Source organism: Alexandromys fortis, unplaced genomic scaffold (genome assembly GCF_014885135.2).
Source record: "Alexandromys fortis isolate MF-2015 unplaced genomic scaffold, M_Fortis_MF-2015_v1.1 scaffold_96, whole genome shotgun sequence".
Lineage (NCBI taxonomy): Eukaryota > Metazoa > Chordata > Mammalia > Rodentia > Cricetidae > Alexandromys > Alexandromys fortis.
In genome coordinates, this window is record NW_026068053.1 from 1,804,646 (window position 1) to 1,822,722 (window position 18,077).

Here is an 18,077-nt window from a genome sequence, read left to right on the forward strand (position 1 = left end):
GCAAAAAATGCTCATTCTTGACTATATCTCTGCTCTCCCCATCCTCATTCTTGGTATGCCTGCTTTCAGCACTTCTCACTTGGTTTCCTTCATATACGTGTGTTTCCTTTACAAGGATAATTGAATGATGTATTCTTTAGGTACTTCACACTTTAGAAACTGCTACATTCACCACCAGTTGCTGGGTCTCACTTCTCCTGCTTACTGTTACTGCTGTTCTTTCCTTATGTTCCCTTACATCTCTCCTTCTTCTTTTCTCTCCCTTCAATTCTTCTCCCCTCTCATTCCTACCTTTGCCCTTCCCTTCCTGTCTTTTGGTTTTGGTAGAACTTAGCAAAGTTGGGTTTACACTCTAGTTTTTTTTTTTTTTTTTAATGTCTTAGAATTCAACCTGATGAATAAGTAGAGCTTTTTATCTGTGGGCCTCACTGCTGAATGCTCAGGCCCAGAAGAGTTACTTGTTGCTCAGTAGATGTTTAATAAATTATTTCTGACTTAATACTTTGAGAAAAATAGAAAATAAAGTCATCAGTAGAGCATTTGTATCACAGAATTTACAATTTTAACAAAAAATAAAGAATGATTTTCTTTATGTGATGGTACAAGCCTGATCTCAACACTGGGACATCAAACAGGATTGTGCATTCAAAAGCAGTTTGGGCAGCATGGCCAGATGTTGTCTCAGCAGCCAGACAAGGTTGGGGAGAAGGTTCAGTGGATAAGAGAGCTTTCTTCAAAGCAAAGGGGTCTGGTTTGATTACTTAATACCCCCACAAAAAATAAACAGAAAGCTAAGTGTGGCCATGTGTTTTTATATCCCTCACTGTGGTGGGAATAGAAAACGGGGATGGATGACAGAGGACTATTGGCTGTCAGCACAGTTACAGATTCTGTAACTGGATGTCTCCCTCCCTCCTACCAGTTTCTGAATAAACACTCAGAGGCTTAATACTGATTACAAATTGTTTGGCCCATTAGCTCAGGATTATTATTAACTAATTCTTAAAGCTTAATCTATTTCTATTAATTTATGTATTTCCACATTGCCGTGGCATTACCTCACATTTTGCATCTCTGGCAGCTGCTGGCATCTTTCTGACTGTCTTCTTTTTCCTTTTATCTGTGTTTGGATTTCCTGCTTGGCCCTATTCTGTCTGACTACTGACCAAATCAACTTCTTTGTTAACCAATGATAATGAAACATATTCACAACATACAAAAGGGCATCCCACATCAAGATTTTCTGAGACACTTTAACTGAAAGGAATATGTCTGAAAGTAATAGAACAAACCATGATATAGCTTCCTCTCATCTAATACACATGCACAGACATGTGCATATATATATAAAAGAGTCAATTATACCGTCCAGCAAAACTTTCAAATGGCACAGAAAATGCAAAGAGGTTGTTATGAGCATATGGCTATCAGAAATAAGATAAGAAGGTTTAAAGCAAGCTCAGAGAACACAGCCATTTAGCTTCTTTGTACATAGTGGTGTGGCTGCCTGTTATGGCTTTTGCCCAGAGACCAAATCACTGAGAAGAGAATCTTGAGAAGCTGATCATTAAGCACAGGACTCAGGATTGAATGTTTGTGTGTGGTTGTGGCATTCCTATGCCTTGTAGAATAGTAGGTACTAGGGAGTCAGCAGGTGCCATGCTACCTCCACTTCAGTAGACAATCATTAGAGTGTGGTTTGACAAAACAGAATAGCTAACAAGGACACAATTTTTATTTAATTATCGGTGTAAAAAAATTAAAATCATTGGGGGGGTACTAAATAATAACTAAAAAATTCATATCTTCAAAAACTACAGAGAACCTGGCATGGGCTAAGCAAATCATCAAGATTCAGATTTGTTTATGCTCCCAAATTATGATTGTGAAGAATATAAATATAACTTATAACAGACATATGTGATGCATGAGATTTCAAAGATTAATCAAAAATATTTTCTTGGATGTGATAGAGACTAAACTAAGATATTTCAGAAAGTAAAATATTTCAGAAGGAAAATTCATATTTTTAATTAAATATGTATGTTGCTTATTATAACTGGGGGAATATGCCATGATCTTCAAGTAAAGGTCAGAGGCTAACCTCTGGGAGCATTATCTCTCCTTCTACCATGTGGGTATTGAGTTCTGAGGAGCAGAATTCCTTCAGGCTTGGAGAAAGGCCTTTTTACAAAGTGGCTTTATAGGCCTTGGTTCATTGTACTTTAACAATGAATACTTACGTAAAAAGCAACACTGTCTCTCTATAAGCAACTTGCCCAGTTCATGCTGATTATGCTGGGACTCTTACTTCTTTACTGGATGGAGACTGGAAACACATTCTAGATAAGAAATTCCTTCCCTAACCATTTATCCATGATCACCCTGTCTTTTTTTCCTACTTCATGTTTTCAGTATTCAGATGCCCACATTTGAGGTCATTTGGCTGAGAGGCAGAGCCACCGATTATGATTAAACTGCCTTCTTCCAGAAGTGAAGCATTTTACCTCTCCAAGAGGCAATGCTTCTCTACTGCAGCATCCTTAGGTTGAAACAAAGCTTGGGAATGGACTTTTTTCTCCATGTGCCATCTTCAAGACTGGTCTCCCACGAAGCTGAACCATTGTGTTAGCTGCCTTCATTTGCCATCACATCTATTCTTTAGGTCCTTAAGGGCTCACAAACTTCATGTGTTTATTTCAATTCCAGGGTCAAGGCTGTTTCACGTCTTAGAAATCACAGAGATGACTTCAAGGCTTTAATTTAAAGTAGAAAATTAGGCCTTAAAATATATGAATGGTTTCTGAGCCAAAATCAATGGACTATCCCCTCTCTCACCTTGTGTCTAATACAATTCTTGTTCACAAAATACCACTAAAGACTCCCAGATGTTCTTTAGGTGATCAGATGAATGAGCAGATAATTAAAAAGTGATCAGTGTCTGTGAAATCAGCAGATAATACTGCACTCAATAGAGAACCTTCTGGAGTAAGGCAGTGTGCCTGGCAGTCTTGTCTGCTTTGTAACTTAGGCTATGCACAAATTTATCAAAGTTTATAAAATAGCATATAAAAATAATAATCCACTAAAATTTGACCACTTCAAGTTCTTCAAACAATGTGGTGCAGAGGCTGTGGGAAAACAAAGATCCAAAGAAATCTTCCAGTTCTTAACAATATTCCAGAAGCCTAAGAGATGAACCCCTCCACAGGATTGGCTTCCAACTCTGCAGTGATTCTCTCTCTCTCTCTCTCTCTCTCTCTCTCTCTCTCTCTCTCTCTCTCTCTGTCTCTCTCTCTCTCTCTCTGTCTCTCTCCCTCCTATCATATATAATTACACCTAATCTTCCTCCTGCCTGGGGACTACCAGTGGCCAAGGACATCGCTTGAAGTAAACATCATTTTTACAAGATCATTGTTATTAATATAAATGTAATTGGAAATTTTTGCAAATAGGGGTCTGCCACATTGTGTGACAGTTTCTAAGACCCAGAGGATTTCTGATACCCGTAGGACATTGGAGGTAGAAAACCACAGTGTGATCATACAGAATAGGAAAGCAGAATGGTTGGAAGTCCTCTGTGACCTTGAATATATCACCAGTATCTCATTTCGGGGTTGGTGGGACACCTTTCTAACACAACACAAAGTGCATAGCACATGACTAGGTAGGTCATCAGTACTCCTAAGAGTTATATATGAAGTCGATATTGAAAACATTGACATTGGTAAAGATGAATTAAAGGAAACAGCTGCATAATTGGTATCCCAGTGCCAAATATGGTTGTTATCAATTCCTGGAGATATTTTTAATTCAATTCCTTTGTCTCTGTCTAGTCTTATTTCATAATATATTATATAGACAAACATTCTGTTGATTTTCATTGTTGAAGAAATGCCTTCCACCACAAAAACCATTTCTCAGGCTGACATATTATGTTATCTGCACATAGGCTCACTATTCTTTTTCTGTATTTCTTCTCAAGGACACCTTCTCCAGAACAGTTCTATTGGATTCATCAAAAGAAAAATATTCTGGATTCTCAGTATTTAATGTACCATTAAATAAACTCAGCAAGATGATGAACTTTCTGAATAGAAAATCTGCATCTATCACTGCCTTCTAGAACACCATGCTTTAAAAGAATGGGCATTTTACTTACTGCTTATTATGAAGTAAACATCCCAGTTTAATCCCCAGGCTTCAATTGTCAATGTTTTCCTGGAAAGAAAGAAAGAAAGAAAGAAAGAAAGAAAGAAAGAAAGAAAGAAAGAAAGAAAGAAAGAAAGATTGAAATAAGGGCGGCGGGGCTGCGTCCCCAGCACCCTGGCCGCCTGCTAGCTCATGCCCGAAATAACAACACACAAACTGTATTCATTTAAGCACTGCTTGGCCCATTGCTATCTAGCCTCTTCTAGGCTAATTCTCGCACCTGGACTAGCCCATTTCTAATAATGTGTATAAGCACCCCAAGGTGCGCTTACCGGGAAGATTCTAGCCTACATCCATCCTGGGTCGGAGCTGCCTGGGAGAGCGGAGCCTGGCATCTCTGCCTGAGGCGTCTGGCTCTGAGAGGAGCTGCATTACTTCTGACCTCACTTCCTCTTCCTCCCAGCATTCTCTTCTGTTTACTCCACCCACCTATGTTCTAACCAATAAAATGGGCCAAGCCAGTTTCTTTATTAGCCAATGACCTTCCTCCATCAAAGAAAGAAAGAAAGAAAGAAAGAAAGAAAGAAAGAAAGAAAGAAAGAAAGAGGAGGGAGGGAGGGAAGAAGGGAGGAAGGAAGAAAGAAAATTAGGAAAGTTAAGATAAATAAGCAAAGAACTTAAAATAGGACTTTTTTTTTTCTCAGCATCAAAACTTATATTTTTTTCTTCCTTGTTTTTACTTTTCAATGTTATCCTGAGTATGACCATGTCACATGGGTCATGTTATCCAAGCCTCACTCTTGAAGAAAACTGCCTGTGCTGATATCAGAAGCATGGCTTCTTAGGAGGTACAGAGGCTTTCTTGTCTCTTGTCTTGGGGTTACAGAGCTTGAGGAGCTATGGTGCTAGCCAATTCAACAGTTGCCACAATCACGTCAAATTAGTGGTTTCTGGAATTGTTTTCTCATAAACTCTCAGGGTCATTTTAAATATAATATCAGGTGAGTTTAGAAAGGAGTGAACCTCAGAGGAGAGAAAGAAAAGACAGAAATCTTGTATAGCAAGAGTGGTTCTCCAAAATAGGGTTCCATTTACACCACTCTAGAGGCTGTTTCTAAGACGTATGGGAGGGAATTTGGCAAGATTTGGGGGGTGTCAGTCTAATCCAGATGACTCAGATATATACTGTCTAAGTGACCCTCAGTTTCAGTCACACGTAAGATGAACACATGTGGTGTTCATATCTATGTTATCAATATAATCAATATATCAAGAAGCCAGAGCTCCCTTCTGGCATACCTGTCCTCATGCCTAAACAGAATCAAGAATGTACTGGGATTACTGTTCAGAAATAAGAACATTTTTAAGGGCCTTCTTTAAACTGCCTGCTCAGATTTTATTTCCTCTCCTTACCAGTGTAAAGTAGCCTAAGCCACAAGTCACTTATGCTCTACCCTCCTACCTTGGTCATTTAGCATGTCACATATTAAGGGAGGGTACTTCCTCAGAATACATGGCTTCTTCCCGTAGAATCCTTCCTTGCTCTATCTGTCAGGACTGAAGCTTTTCCCACTTCTCCCAGACCTGCTTGTTGCATGGTGACAAAGCTGAGGAATGATTCAAACAAGGTACTGTAACCCTCTATGGAACCTCTCCTCCATCATTACCATATCTTAACAGTGTAAATGTATGTTTTCATTTTTCTCTAGCACGTGCATGAGTTCAGTTACTAGGTTGATATGATAAAAGAATATCATGTCTTAAGAGAACTAGCTAAAGTATTTTTCATAGCTAATGTACCGTTTTGAAAGACCAACCACAAACTATTGTTGTCTCTACCTCTCATTGGTTGTATGTATGCTGGTTTGTGGGTTATTATATTGACATGCAATTATATAGCACAATGGCTTTAACTTACAATAGTTTAATGACTGATTTTGATAGACAATATTTGTAACTATTTTTATGTGTAATTCCTGACATTTCTTTCTTTCTGTGAAGTGTCCAAGCATTTGGTGCTTTCAATGGATTTTTAGCTTTTTAGAAAAGTTTACAGAAAGTAAAATTAATGTTGCTTTTGACATATAGTTATAGAAATTTGCTTTTGGTATACAATTCTAGAACACCATTGTCAATATGAAACTGATCCCAGATGTCTCGTACTATGCTTTTCCACCAGCAATGACAATAGAGAGGTAAAATTTCTTTATTCCTGATCCTTTCCCAAAATTTCAAGTCAGGGCAATTATATGCTGTCTAATATACTTAGGGTCTCTTTCCTTCACTAGTGCACCACTTAAGAGTTTGCCGAAGTTACCATGTGCCCAGTCTTTCATTCCTTTTGATATTGATGACAATTTCATTTTAACTGCCAGACTTTGGGAGGAAGAAAGGATATGTTCATGAGATATATCAAGATGGATAAACCTTTAACAATGAGGTAATTTGTAAAAACAGGGGTCTGAAAGCAGAATGTTTCAGGACTGAGGCAGAGTAAAGTTTTTTTTTTTTTATTATTATAAGTTCCCTGTGCTCATTTGTTTTCCAGGACTGTGATAAACATTATGACCCAAAGTAACTTGTAGGAGGGTGTTATTTCACTTACAGAAACAAAGCAACCATCTACAGAAGCCAAGGTAAGAACTCAAGGAGAAACCTGAGGGTAGGAACTGAAAGAGAGACCATAGAAAAATATGAATTACTCTTTCCACTTCTACCTTTCTTTTATTATTATTATTATTATTATTATTATTATTATTATTATTATTATTATTATTATTAACCAACAAACCAAGATAGTCCAAGTTCCTCCTCCCTCCATCCATGTCTAGGAAGGTGAGGATCCAAACAGACTAGGTTCCCACAAAGCCAGTACATGGAGTAGAATCAAAACCCAGTGCCTTTGTCCTTGGCTTCTCAGTCAACCACTTCTACCTTTCTTACATGGCCTAGGTCATCTGCCTATGAATGTCACCAGACACAGTGGGCTGAGCCCTTCTGCAACAATTTCCAGTTAATAAAATGTCTGATAGAAATGATCAGAGACCAATCTAATTGAGATAATGTTAAAATAATTTATTTTATATTTTTATATTATACTATAATTACATTATCTCGCTCTCTCCTTTTTGCTCTCCAAAGCCTCCCTTATACCTCTCCTTACTCTCTTTCAAATTCTTTCCTCAAGGATTATAGTAAAACACACATTAGTGTATGTATACACATATATGCTTTTAAATACATAAATGCAATCTGCTCAGTCTGTATAATGGTATTGCATGACTTACTACTTAAACATGAGCTGAACATGTACAACAACAGATCTGACAACATGGACCAGGAAAGGCCTTGAGATATAGAGAAATACAGGAAAGTAAGGAATGATGAGAGAGAAAAAAAAATGTCTCCCCTAGGGAAGAGCACACCAATTAGTTATCCAATACCAAATGGTCAGTCATCCTTAATTAAGGCAATTTTAATTGCTATTTCATTTTCCATGTGTATCTATTTGACAACAAAACAAACCAAGATAGTCCTTTTGCTAGGAAAAAGAAAACTAGAAGATGCCACATAACAAGGAAGCATGTTTAATTAACATATTTGCTGTGATATGGGGCATAGTGGATTTAGACTATGTTGCAGAAGTCTTTCTGGACGCAGTCAAGCTATCTAGAACCCAGAATGGCTGGAATGTTGGATGCTATTTTCCATCCTGCTTGCAGCAGGGGGAATCTGGGTCCTGGTCACAGCCTTCTCTGTCTAACATATGTGTCCTAGTTTTATTCTTGTTGTTATAATGAAACACTCTGACAAAAAACAACTTAGAGAGGACAGTTTATTTAGTGTATATATCCACCTTTACAGCCTGTCATTGGGGAAAGTCAAAGCAGGAAATTGAACCTGCTGGACACATCACATTCATATTCAATGGCAGAGAGAAATAAATGAACACATATACATTACTCAGTTAACTTTCTCCATTCCTATACAGTCCAGAGCCCCCAAACAGGGAATGATACCACCTACATTCAGGCTGAATTATTTCCCATTAATTATGGCAGTCAAGACAATTCCCCACATATGCCTATAGGTAAACCTGACCTAGATAATTTCTCATCCAGACTCTCTTTAAGAGTGATTCTAAGCTGAATCAAGTTGACAATCAAAAATTACTATGACAATAAGTATGTGTCAATTTGTCATCCATCTGTTGAAGGACATTAGAGCACAATTGTAGTGACTATGAATACAGTACTTTAATATTTGTATATATTTTAAAAACTGTATTTTTGAACAGTATGGGAGGAGAGGGGAGGTGGTAGTGAGGGTTGTTTGGAATTGGGTGTCATTGGACTGAGAGGTAGAGGTGTTTGTGAAACATCAAGTAATCAAGTATGGGTCCTGGGAATTGAGTGCCAGTCTCTGATGGAGAAGTGAGCTCTCCTACCCATGAGGCATCTCTCCAGTATATGTGAAGGAGCTATGAAACCACGGAACTAGACAACTCTCTAGACAGAAAGAAAGGTTTATTGGAGAATCAAATGGCAAGAGCAGGGGCAATAAAATCATAGAAAGAACCTTCCCAGTTTTAAGGGAACATTTAGAGGTGGGGAGCATGTGTGAGCCAAAACAACCTGGGAATTAGAGCATCAAGAACTGCAATGTAGGCCAGAACAGCTTGTGAATGAGCATGGGGACTTCAATCTGTTACAAGCATGTTGGAAACTGGATACCCTTGCCGGAGGTAGTTGGCTGTAGACAGCAGATAAGGAAGGTGATGGCGTTTCTTGACAAACAGAACCCTGTTTTATAAGATTTCTGAGGGATATGGAGTTTGAGTTTCAGTAGCAATCCTTCTGTTTACCCAATCTGAGTCCATCCAGAACCTAGCCTAGACAGTTACTTAAGACACTGTCAGTATCACTACCATTTTTGGGTCCACATTGGACCTTACTTCTAGCTCCATATGTAGTTAGCTAATGGGAATATATGTCCCATTCTCTGGGTAATGCCTTGGAGTAAAATTACTGGTGTTTACCAATGCTAACTGAGCAATGTTTTGTGATCATTGACATGTTAATGTTAGTTACATATTTCTCACAGAAGCTCCTCCTGACAAAGCGGGAAATACTAAACAGATCTCCTCTCTGTGGCTGGCCCAGGAAAGTAAACTTATCTCACCAGAAACCGAGACTGAGGCTTATGGTTGCAAGGTCCCTGTTTCTATCAGGCCCCAGATTTACCGTCCCTGTGAGATTTCTGCTGCCCCTGCTCGCACTGGCTGGGGTTGTGTCACAGAGGCTCCTTTTTGTATTATCAGGCTCTTCCTCTTCCTTTTTGTCCATCTGTCTTGTCAGTTCATCCCTGAGGTCTGACACTTTATTGTTCTGACTATTCTTGTTCATCATCTCATGTGAAGACATCTTCAGATACACCATGTCATGTCTTTTACATAATAGACTTACTCAGTGTATGTGTGAATGTGCCTCAGTTTCATGTAGAAGTTGGGAGACAACTTATAGGCATTGCTTCTCTCCATCAGATGAGTTTCAGGGATGGAACCCAGCAACTCAGGCTTGAAGGCAAACAGTTTTATCTGTTGAGTCATCTTATTAGCCCCATATCTGCCCCCTTACCATGGATCAACCCTTTATTTTTAGTTTCCTTTTACTGTGAAAGTAACAATTTTTATTGTTTGTATTTATTCATTTTTTATTTGTTTCTATATGAGGAACACTCGTGCTATGGTGCAGGTTTGGAGGAGAGTGGTCATCTTATGGTAGTCAGTTCTCTCATTCTACTATGTGGGTCCTAGGTACCAAACTCAGATTCACCATCTCAGTTACGGTTTACCCACTGATCTTCTCACCACCCCAATCTGTCAACTTCTTGCTTCTTTTCTTCCTTCTTTCATTTTGAGATATATTTTTATTTTGATTATGTACATGCATGTGAGTTTGTGTCAAGGTATGTGCATTACCACAGAATCCAAAAGATAACAGATCTCCTAAGGCTAGAGTTCTAGCTGCTCTGGAAATTAGTGTAGAGAACTCTTAACTTGCAAAAAGTCAATGTGCCATATGACCCAGCTATTCCACCCACTGGCATATGTTCAAAGATTACACACTCTACTCCAAGGATACATGTTCATTCACCTTTATTACCATTCTAGTCATACTAGCTAGGAAGTGTAAACAACCCAGATAGCCTTCAACTGAGGAATGGATAATAAAAATGTTATACATATACATTATGAAAACTATGCATATATAAAGAAAAGTCAAATCATAAAATTTGAATGCTAAAAGGATCAAACATGAAAATTTATATAAAATAGTAACCCAGACTATAAAAAAAAACATCATGAATTCTTTCTCATTACTTGTTCATAGTCTTTAATCTTGAGATTTAAGTCTGTAACCTGGAGTAACCACAGAAACTAGGAAAGTAAGAAAGGGAAAATATGGGGCAGGGAGAGGGGTATAGCAAGGTGTGAAGTAGAAAAGAAGTTTTAATTAGAAAGGAAGGATCAACATGAAAGAGGAGGGAAGGAAAAACAAAAAAAATTGTTAAAGCACATCTGAAATAGTCAAGACATTGTATATTACCTAATTTTATATATAATACAGATAAGTCTGTGTAAAAAAATACATATGTAGTGTAAGTTAAATTTACTTACCTGAACTGACAATGCTCTACTCCAGAGCCTTAGATTATCTTACAAAAAACACCATATAGGGCATGACTGTTCAAAAGACTTCCAAAAAATTATCATCAACAGCTAATGTTTCCACTTGCCAAGTTGCCACTCAGAGAGTAAAGATAAATCCTTATTGCTGAAGAGACCATTCAATTTGAATATGGGAACTGGAGGACATGAACCATGCTAGTGTCCAGGGGAGGAAAACAATCGCTAGTCCTATCCAAGTATGAGGCTACTGCACTACAGCAATGACCACCACAGCTTCATAACCCTAAGCACTTATGTTTTTAAAAAATCTAATTAAACAGATATTGGCTAAATAATTTGTTCCTGAAGAGTACAATTCTGTGTGTTTTGAGTTGTGGCTCAGTTAGTAGATTACATGTTTATCATACATGAAGACCTGGCACCAAATAAATCAGATGTAGACCACACAACTGCAATGCTAGTATTCAACAGATAGAGGAAGATAAGAAATTCAAGTTAAACATCTTCAATTGCATAGAAGTGTAAGGATATCCTGTGTTTCATGACCACCCCCCCGAAGTAACATGTGTGTGTTTAATCACCTTTCTGGTTTTTTGTTTCTTTTTATGATTTGCTTAAATGCTTACTCTCAGCTTTAATATTTTATCTTTTAAAAAATTTATTCGGTTGGGGTTTTGTGTGTGTGTGTGTGTGTGTGTGTGTGTGTGTGTAAGTGATATCTGGGGGGGGGGGACCCAAGAATTATCCCCTGGAGCTGGAGTTATAGGTTACTTTGAGATCCCTGATTAGGAACGGCATCCATCCCTTCATGAGAACAGAAGCGTTCTCCAGGCTCAATTTTCAGCTTTTGTTTATCCATACTTTACTACCTTTTCCATGTAGAAACGTGGGTCAACTCATTGAGTTAATTATAATTTAAAAAACTTACATTATGTTTACAATCTCTTTTCTGGTATGTATGTATGTATGTATGTATGTATGTATGTATATCACACACCCACCTGGTGCTAAAGGAGATCCTATGAGAGAATCACAGTCCCTGAAAGTAGAGTCAATACATGTTTGTGAGCCAACAGCTGCTCAGAATCAAATCTGGTTCCTCTGCAAGAGTCACAAATACTCTGAAGGGTGGAGGCATCACTGTAGCTCAGAAATCAATATTTCTTTCTTAAACACATATTTAATGCTATAAGTGTCTCATTTGTTCTGCCTTAACAATTTGATGTATTTTCATTTTACTTTTTCATTCAACTCAAAATCTCTTTCTAATAGCCCTCATGATTTCATCATAGCATCATTTGTTTTTGTTTACAGTATGCTGATGAATTTATATGCATTTAATTGAGCACTGTAATGATTTTACTTGTCCCTCATTGAGCATTTTAAAATAAACTTGTTAATAAAATATCTGATTAAATTTTGTTAAGCTCAACATCTCAATATGACTTTGCCCATTTCTTTCTTTTTTACTTTCTTTTATTTTTTAACTTAATTAATTTATTTATTTGGGTTTTTCAAAACAGGGTTTCTCTGTGTATAATGACTGTCCTTGGAACTCACTCTGTAGACCAGGCTGGCTCCCATACTGGCTTCAAACTCACAGAGATCTGCCTCCTTATGTGCTGCTACCACTGCCGGCTGACTGCACATTTTAAGGGTGAAGCCTTATTGTATTACCTAAAATGTGACAATATGCTTACGTTTCTATCAGACTTGATCTGGTGTATATTCAGCTGGGCTGTCTTTGTGTGGAGTATCCTATAGAGTCATTGAGTCGTGGTGTCTGAAGTCATCACAGTGTTACAGATTTTCTGTCAGCCCCATCAAATAATTACCAAGAAAAACAGCACTGCGGTGTGCAGGTCTAGTACTAGCTGCCTCTGTCCATGTCTTCATCCTGCCAGCTTTACATCAATTATCTCACTCTTCCACTGGGAGCCTGGGCACATTATGGATACTTCATCTTCTTGATGAATTGGTTCCATAATTATAAGGAATCCCAAATTTAGTAACATCCATTGCTGTGGAAACTGTCTTAGTAGGGCCTTGATAAATTCCATCCCTTTTTTCCTGAATAATCATTATCTTTGTTCAACTGTGTGTGAAATACAGTTTTTCTGCCAGAAACCAGAAAGATTTTCTCTCCATCAGATTCTCTGAGAATTGGATGGTAATGTCCCTAAGTGTTTGCCTTTTCTGTTGTAATGAGGCTGAGGCTCACTGAGCTTCATTACTCTGTGTTTAGAAGTTTCATTAAAAATAGTAAATGAAAATCAGCTCAGTGGATGCAGTCTGTGCTGCGACAGCGTGAAGACTAGAGTCTGAAGCTCAAGAATGAACACGGACACTGAGTCGGTGTCCAGGGCCTTCTGTAATTCCAGTGACGAGGGATTCACTGGGAGACCCGACATGACTTGTTAGTCCCCATCTCAATGACCAAGAGAAAGGCCTCTACACACATGTGTACCCTCACGTGTACACCCATACATGTAAACAAGCATATGCACATATTTATATAAAATACATTTTTAGAGTGGTAAACTTTCACTATTATTTTCTGAAATTTAGTATCTGCCCCTTTCCTCACACCTTTCCTTCCGGGCTCTATAGTCAGTCCAAGCTACAGTAAGGGAGACAGAGCTATCTTCATTTTGTCAGATTTCCTTTCAGTTTGTGCCTTACTTGGGTTATTTCCTTCTGATATAATTTGTGATTTATTTCCATAATCTGATTTTCTTTTTATTTCTTCCAGTGAATTTTATCCTTTGCTATTATCATTTTATGCCTAGAAATTCAGTTTCCCTCTTTTTCTGTCTGCTTTCTATACAGTTTTTATTTTACTCCACATATTTATCATGTGAAACACAATTAGAATGAATACTTCAGTGTCATATTAAATAATTTCATTCAATTTATTTTTTTCTGAATATGTTTGTCAACTAACTTTTAACCAGGTATGGTAGTGCTGCCTGGGGCAGTGGCACATACTAAGACTTCTTTGTCTGAGGGGTTAAGGGGAAAAATACACACTCTGTTAATGGTTTCCTTCAAACCTTTTCTTTATTCTTCTTTTGCATTTTCTATTCCTTCTCTCATTCTTGATGTTTCCCTTTTAAATCTCTCATTCTTGATGTTTTTCTTCTAACCCATTTTAACTCTATATTTATTCTTTCCCTTACAGCTTATACAGCCCAGCAAAATCTTTTAGGAAATATAAAAATTGCAATATGGTTACGTTCTCTTTCAAATGAATGATTGTAATGAATACTAAACAAACAGTAAAAAACAGCATGTTTCCCATATCTCTTACATGATTAAACATTTTATGTATTACAGGTGAAAAAGTTATCCCAAAAACCCATGTATGTTCATACCTAAGCAACTTGTGGGCAAGCAAATTATTCTTCCCTGTCAGGTCTTTTACTTGAAGACTGCATTTTGCAGCTACAAAGAAACAGTCAATTATTTTATTACTCACCTTGAATGGTAATCTTATGAGAAATCTTATAGGAATCACAAATCTAGACTTTTATTTAGGAAAGAGAATCAGTTAGCTCTACTTTAAATCTTTAGGGTACATATCCACTCATCATCAGATTTTTTTATCAAGAGACTGAGGGCAGAAATGGGTATAAAGACTTAATCACCACCTTTGGTCCTCAACAGATCCTAAGAAGAAAAGTATGTGAGCTAGTAATAATTGGGCTGCTTTGTTCTCATTTCCTGACCTTAAACTATGTGCCTTTCTAAAACTTTAGATTATTTCCTTGCATTTTTCTCCTCAAAACTATTTGACAAAATATCTTAGTTTGACTTGAAATTATTTTCAAAGTTTTGTTTCAGCAATTATACACTTTGAAACCTGTGAATATATTTCCCAACATTAAGGTTAAAAGAATTTAAGCTAGCTGGGCCACCTGGGACACAACTGTTTTTCTTAATCATTAACATGAGCTGTGATCTAATGCAGTTCCTTAGGCTAAAATCATAAACTCTAGCTGTCTAACATTTTCGTGTACTTATTTGATTCACTGAAACTCTGTATATGCTAACATTATTACTATCAATTAAACAGAACAGCTTAGGGAAGAATCATCTTCATAATAATCCACAGGTGAAACTGCTAAGGAGAATGGGATGTTCCCATGAGATAAACACACTACATTACAGGCAGTGGGCATCTACTGTTGTTTCAGGGCCTTGCCTGTCTGAGATTGACCCATAAGAGAGCTTCCTACTGGTGGGCTCACACCTTGAACTTTAGTTGCCACCTGTTGCTCCTCTGGCAGCCACCAGCAGTATGGGTGACATTTTTCTACATGCTTTAATAGAAAACCCTTTTTTTTTTTTATTACAAAGGTGTCATAGGTAGCTTAACTTGATAAATCCTGAAAGTTACTTGAGAAGTAAAAATCTACACAATCTCATTGTGTAGATTACATTGATTGATCAACACGTCTGTGAAGAATTGACAGTAGGTGATGTTACTTACTGCTTTCCCGGGCAAGTTTTTTTTTTGTTGTTGTTGTTGTTTTGTTTTGTTTTGTTTTGTTTTGTTTTTCGAGACAGGGTTTCTCTGTGGTTTTGGAGCCTGTCCTGGAACTAGTTCTTGTAGACCAGGCTGGCCTCGAACTCCCAGAGATCCACCTGCCTCTGCCTCCCGAGTGCTGGGATTAAAGGTGTGAGCCACCACCGCCCAGCTCCGGGCAAGTTGTTTTGAGCTGTATGAAAGAGCTTTATGATGGATCTGAGAGCCAGCCAGTCATCAGCATTCTCCAGGTTCCTGTTGTAGTTCGTTGTCTGTGGAGTGAGTTGCGGGATGGTGGTAATGTGTGAAATAGCAAAAAGACCTGCTTTCATGTTCCTGCCATGAATTCTTTCACTGATGGACTGTGACAGGAAATTATAACTACTTGTATTCATAAATCCTTTCTTTCCCTAAGTTGGTTTTGCTGAGAGTTTTGTTTTGCTTTATCACAGCAACAAAAGTAAAAGTAGAACAGGAGTAAACTACTGTGTTTCCTGGTGTACTTACATGAAAAAAAAATTCCCAGGGCTGGGAAGCATACCCAGTTAATAAAGTGCTTTCTCTGAATGTACAATGAACTAAATCTGATTCCCAGAACTCAGACCAAAATTAATGGTGCATGATTGTAATGCCAGCACTGGGAGCCAGAAACATGTGGGTTCAGGCAAACCTAGTCTGATCAGTGAATCCATGTCAGTAGAAACCTTGCCTCAAAATCAAGATAAGATGGCTCCTGTGGAAGAAAACCCAAGGTCAATCTCTAGCCTCTACCTGCATGTACACATAAGTGCATACCTACATACACTCATGCACACCAATACAATTACATAGGGAGGCAGAGAGAAAAGAGAGATCTTTTCTGAATAATTAATAGTTATTTTCATTCCTCAGGCTTGTCTTTAAGCCATCTAAGGAGAGGTCTCAGTTGAATTATTTGTCTTGAACTCCATTAGTAGGTTCCCTTTTAATCCATGTCTTAGTTAAGGTTTCTATTGCTATGAAGAGACATCATGACAACAGCATCTCTTATAAAAGATAACATTTCATTGGGGCTGGCTTGCAGATTCAGAGGTTTAGTAAATTGACATCATGATGAGAAACATGGCAACATGCAGGCAGACATGATGCTGGGGAAGGAGATGAGTGTTCTACTTCTTAATCTATAGGCAGCAAAAGGAGAATGTGTCACACTGGGTGTAATTGGAAAGTAGGAGACCTCAAATCCCACCCCCACAGAGACAAAGCTACACCTATTCCAACAAGGCCACACTACCGAATAGTAACATTCCCTATGGACCAAGCATTCAAACACGAGTCTATGGAGGCCATACCTATTCAAACCATCATAACCCATTGCTAATCTGAAGTCAGAAAAGAAAGTCTCGTGTATATTATGAGATTTCTTTTTCCTGGTCAGAGGGACCATAAAGGGCTTTACTTCCCAAGTCCATTGAGAACATGATATTTCTTTCTTCAAGTCTCTGCTTCATCATATTTTTAAAACCTGAAAAATCTTGTTTGGGGGCAACAAAATGGCTTAGCAGGTTAAGGCACTCATCACCAAACCCAATAAGCTGTGTTTGGTTCCCAGGTCACACACAATAGAAAAAGAGGACCAAGTACTTCAGGATGTTCTATAACTTCCATGTGAACACCACCACAGGCACATATACATTCCATAAATAAACAAACAAACACTAAATAAAAAGTCAAAATGAACATTGTTGAGTTACTCTGCTTTCTGTGTTACTCTGTTCATGGAAGTCTAATGAGGCAAAACTCTCAAACGGAGCTCATAGGAATTTTTTAAGTCTTATGTCATTTCTTTCCAGAGCTTTGTGGTGACAAGCATATGACTTTTATTGGAATTAGTACTGCCAGAGGACATGTGCACTATGACTGCCATCCTCATTTCACCTATGAAATGTTAACCCAAATTCTGGGGTTCAGACTGCTGAAATATCATCCCATGCCTTCACCATTAATTAGAGCCTTCTACAAAGGCAACTTACAGAATTTATCAAAGCCTTCTTCACAGCAGGTTTAGAGGATTGGGAGGGCTCCAGAGCGATGCACTCTTGTCAAAATATTACACTCTTTGCTGATGGGGACAGGAAAATACAATCCAACCCAGTGGCAGAGCTGTAGGGCAGACCGCAGACAATCAAGGTTTTAAATCCAAGATGTATTATTTGGACGTTGTCATTTACTTGTGGTTTTATTTGTTTACATTTGATTATTCTTTTGAAGTCTCCATGCTATATAATATCATGTTAATTTCTTTATTTCTGCTTCGAGATATGATCTTATTTACTGGAAGCTAGAGGAGACATTTGTGGTTTTCTTCTCTTATTCTTTTGGCTTTAGTAAGCTCCTTAAATTTGGAGTACCCAAGCAAGTTGAAGAAGATGAAAGTTTGGGCGCTCTTCCGGGAAAATGGCGACTCCCGCTCCCGCACCAGAGTCGCCGCCGGCCGCGGAGCCTGCGCCCGCTGTGGGCCCCGCCGCGGAACCCTGCCCGCCGCGCCAGCCTGTTCTCGCTGCCCCGCGGCTTCGAGCCCCCAGCTCCCGAGGACTTGGGGCAGCGGAGTTCGGCGGAGCTGCGGGAGAGGTTGAGGCGCCAGGAGAGACTTTTGCGCAACGAAAAATTCATTTGCAAATTGCCCGACAAAGGTAAAAAGATCTCAGACACCATCGCCAAACTGAA

General features: G+C 38.3%; 1 protein-coding gene across 1 annotated transcript in view; it reads left to right on the plus strand.

Moving 5' to 3' along the window:
* The first annotated feature begins 17,807 nt into the window (after positions 1-17,807).
* Positions 17,808-18,077, plus strand: part of LOC126487116 (translation initiation factor IF-2-like) — a 38,977-nt gene continuing 38,707 nt past the window's right edge. The window contains 1 exon segment of the mRNA XM_050119772.1: positions 17,808-18,043. Within this exon segment, the coding sequence (XP_049975729.1) occupies positions 17,808-18,043 (236 nt within the window).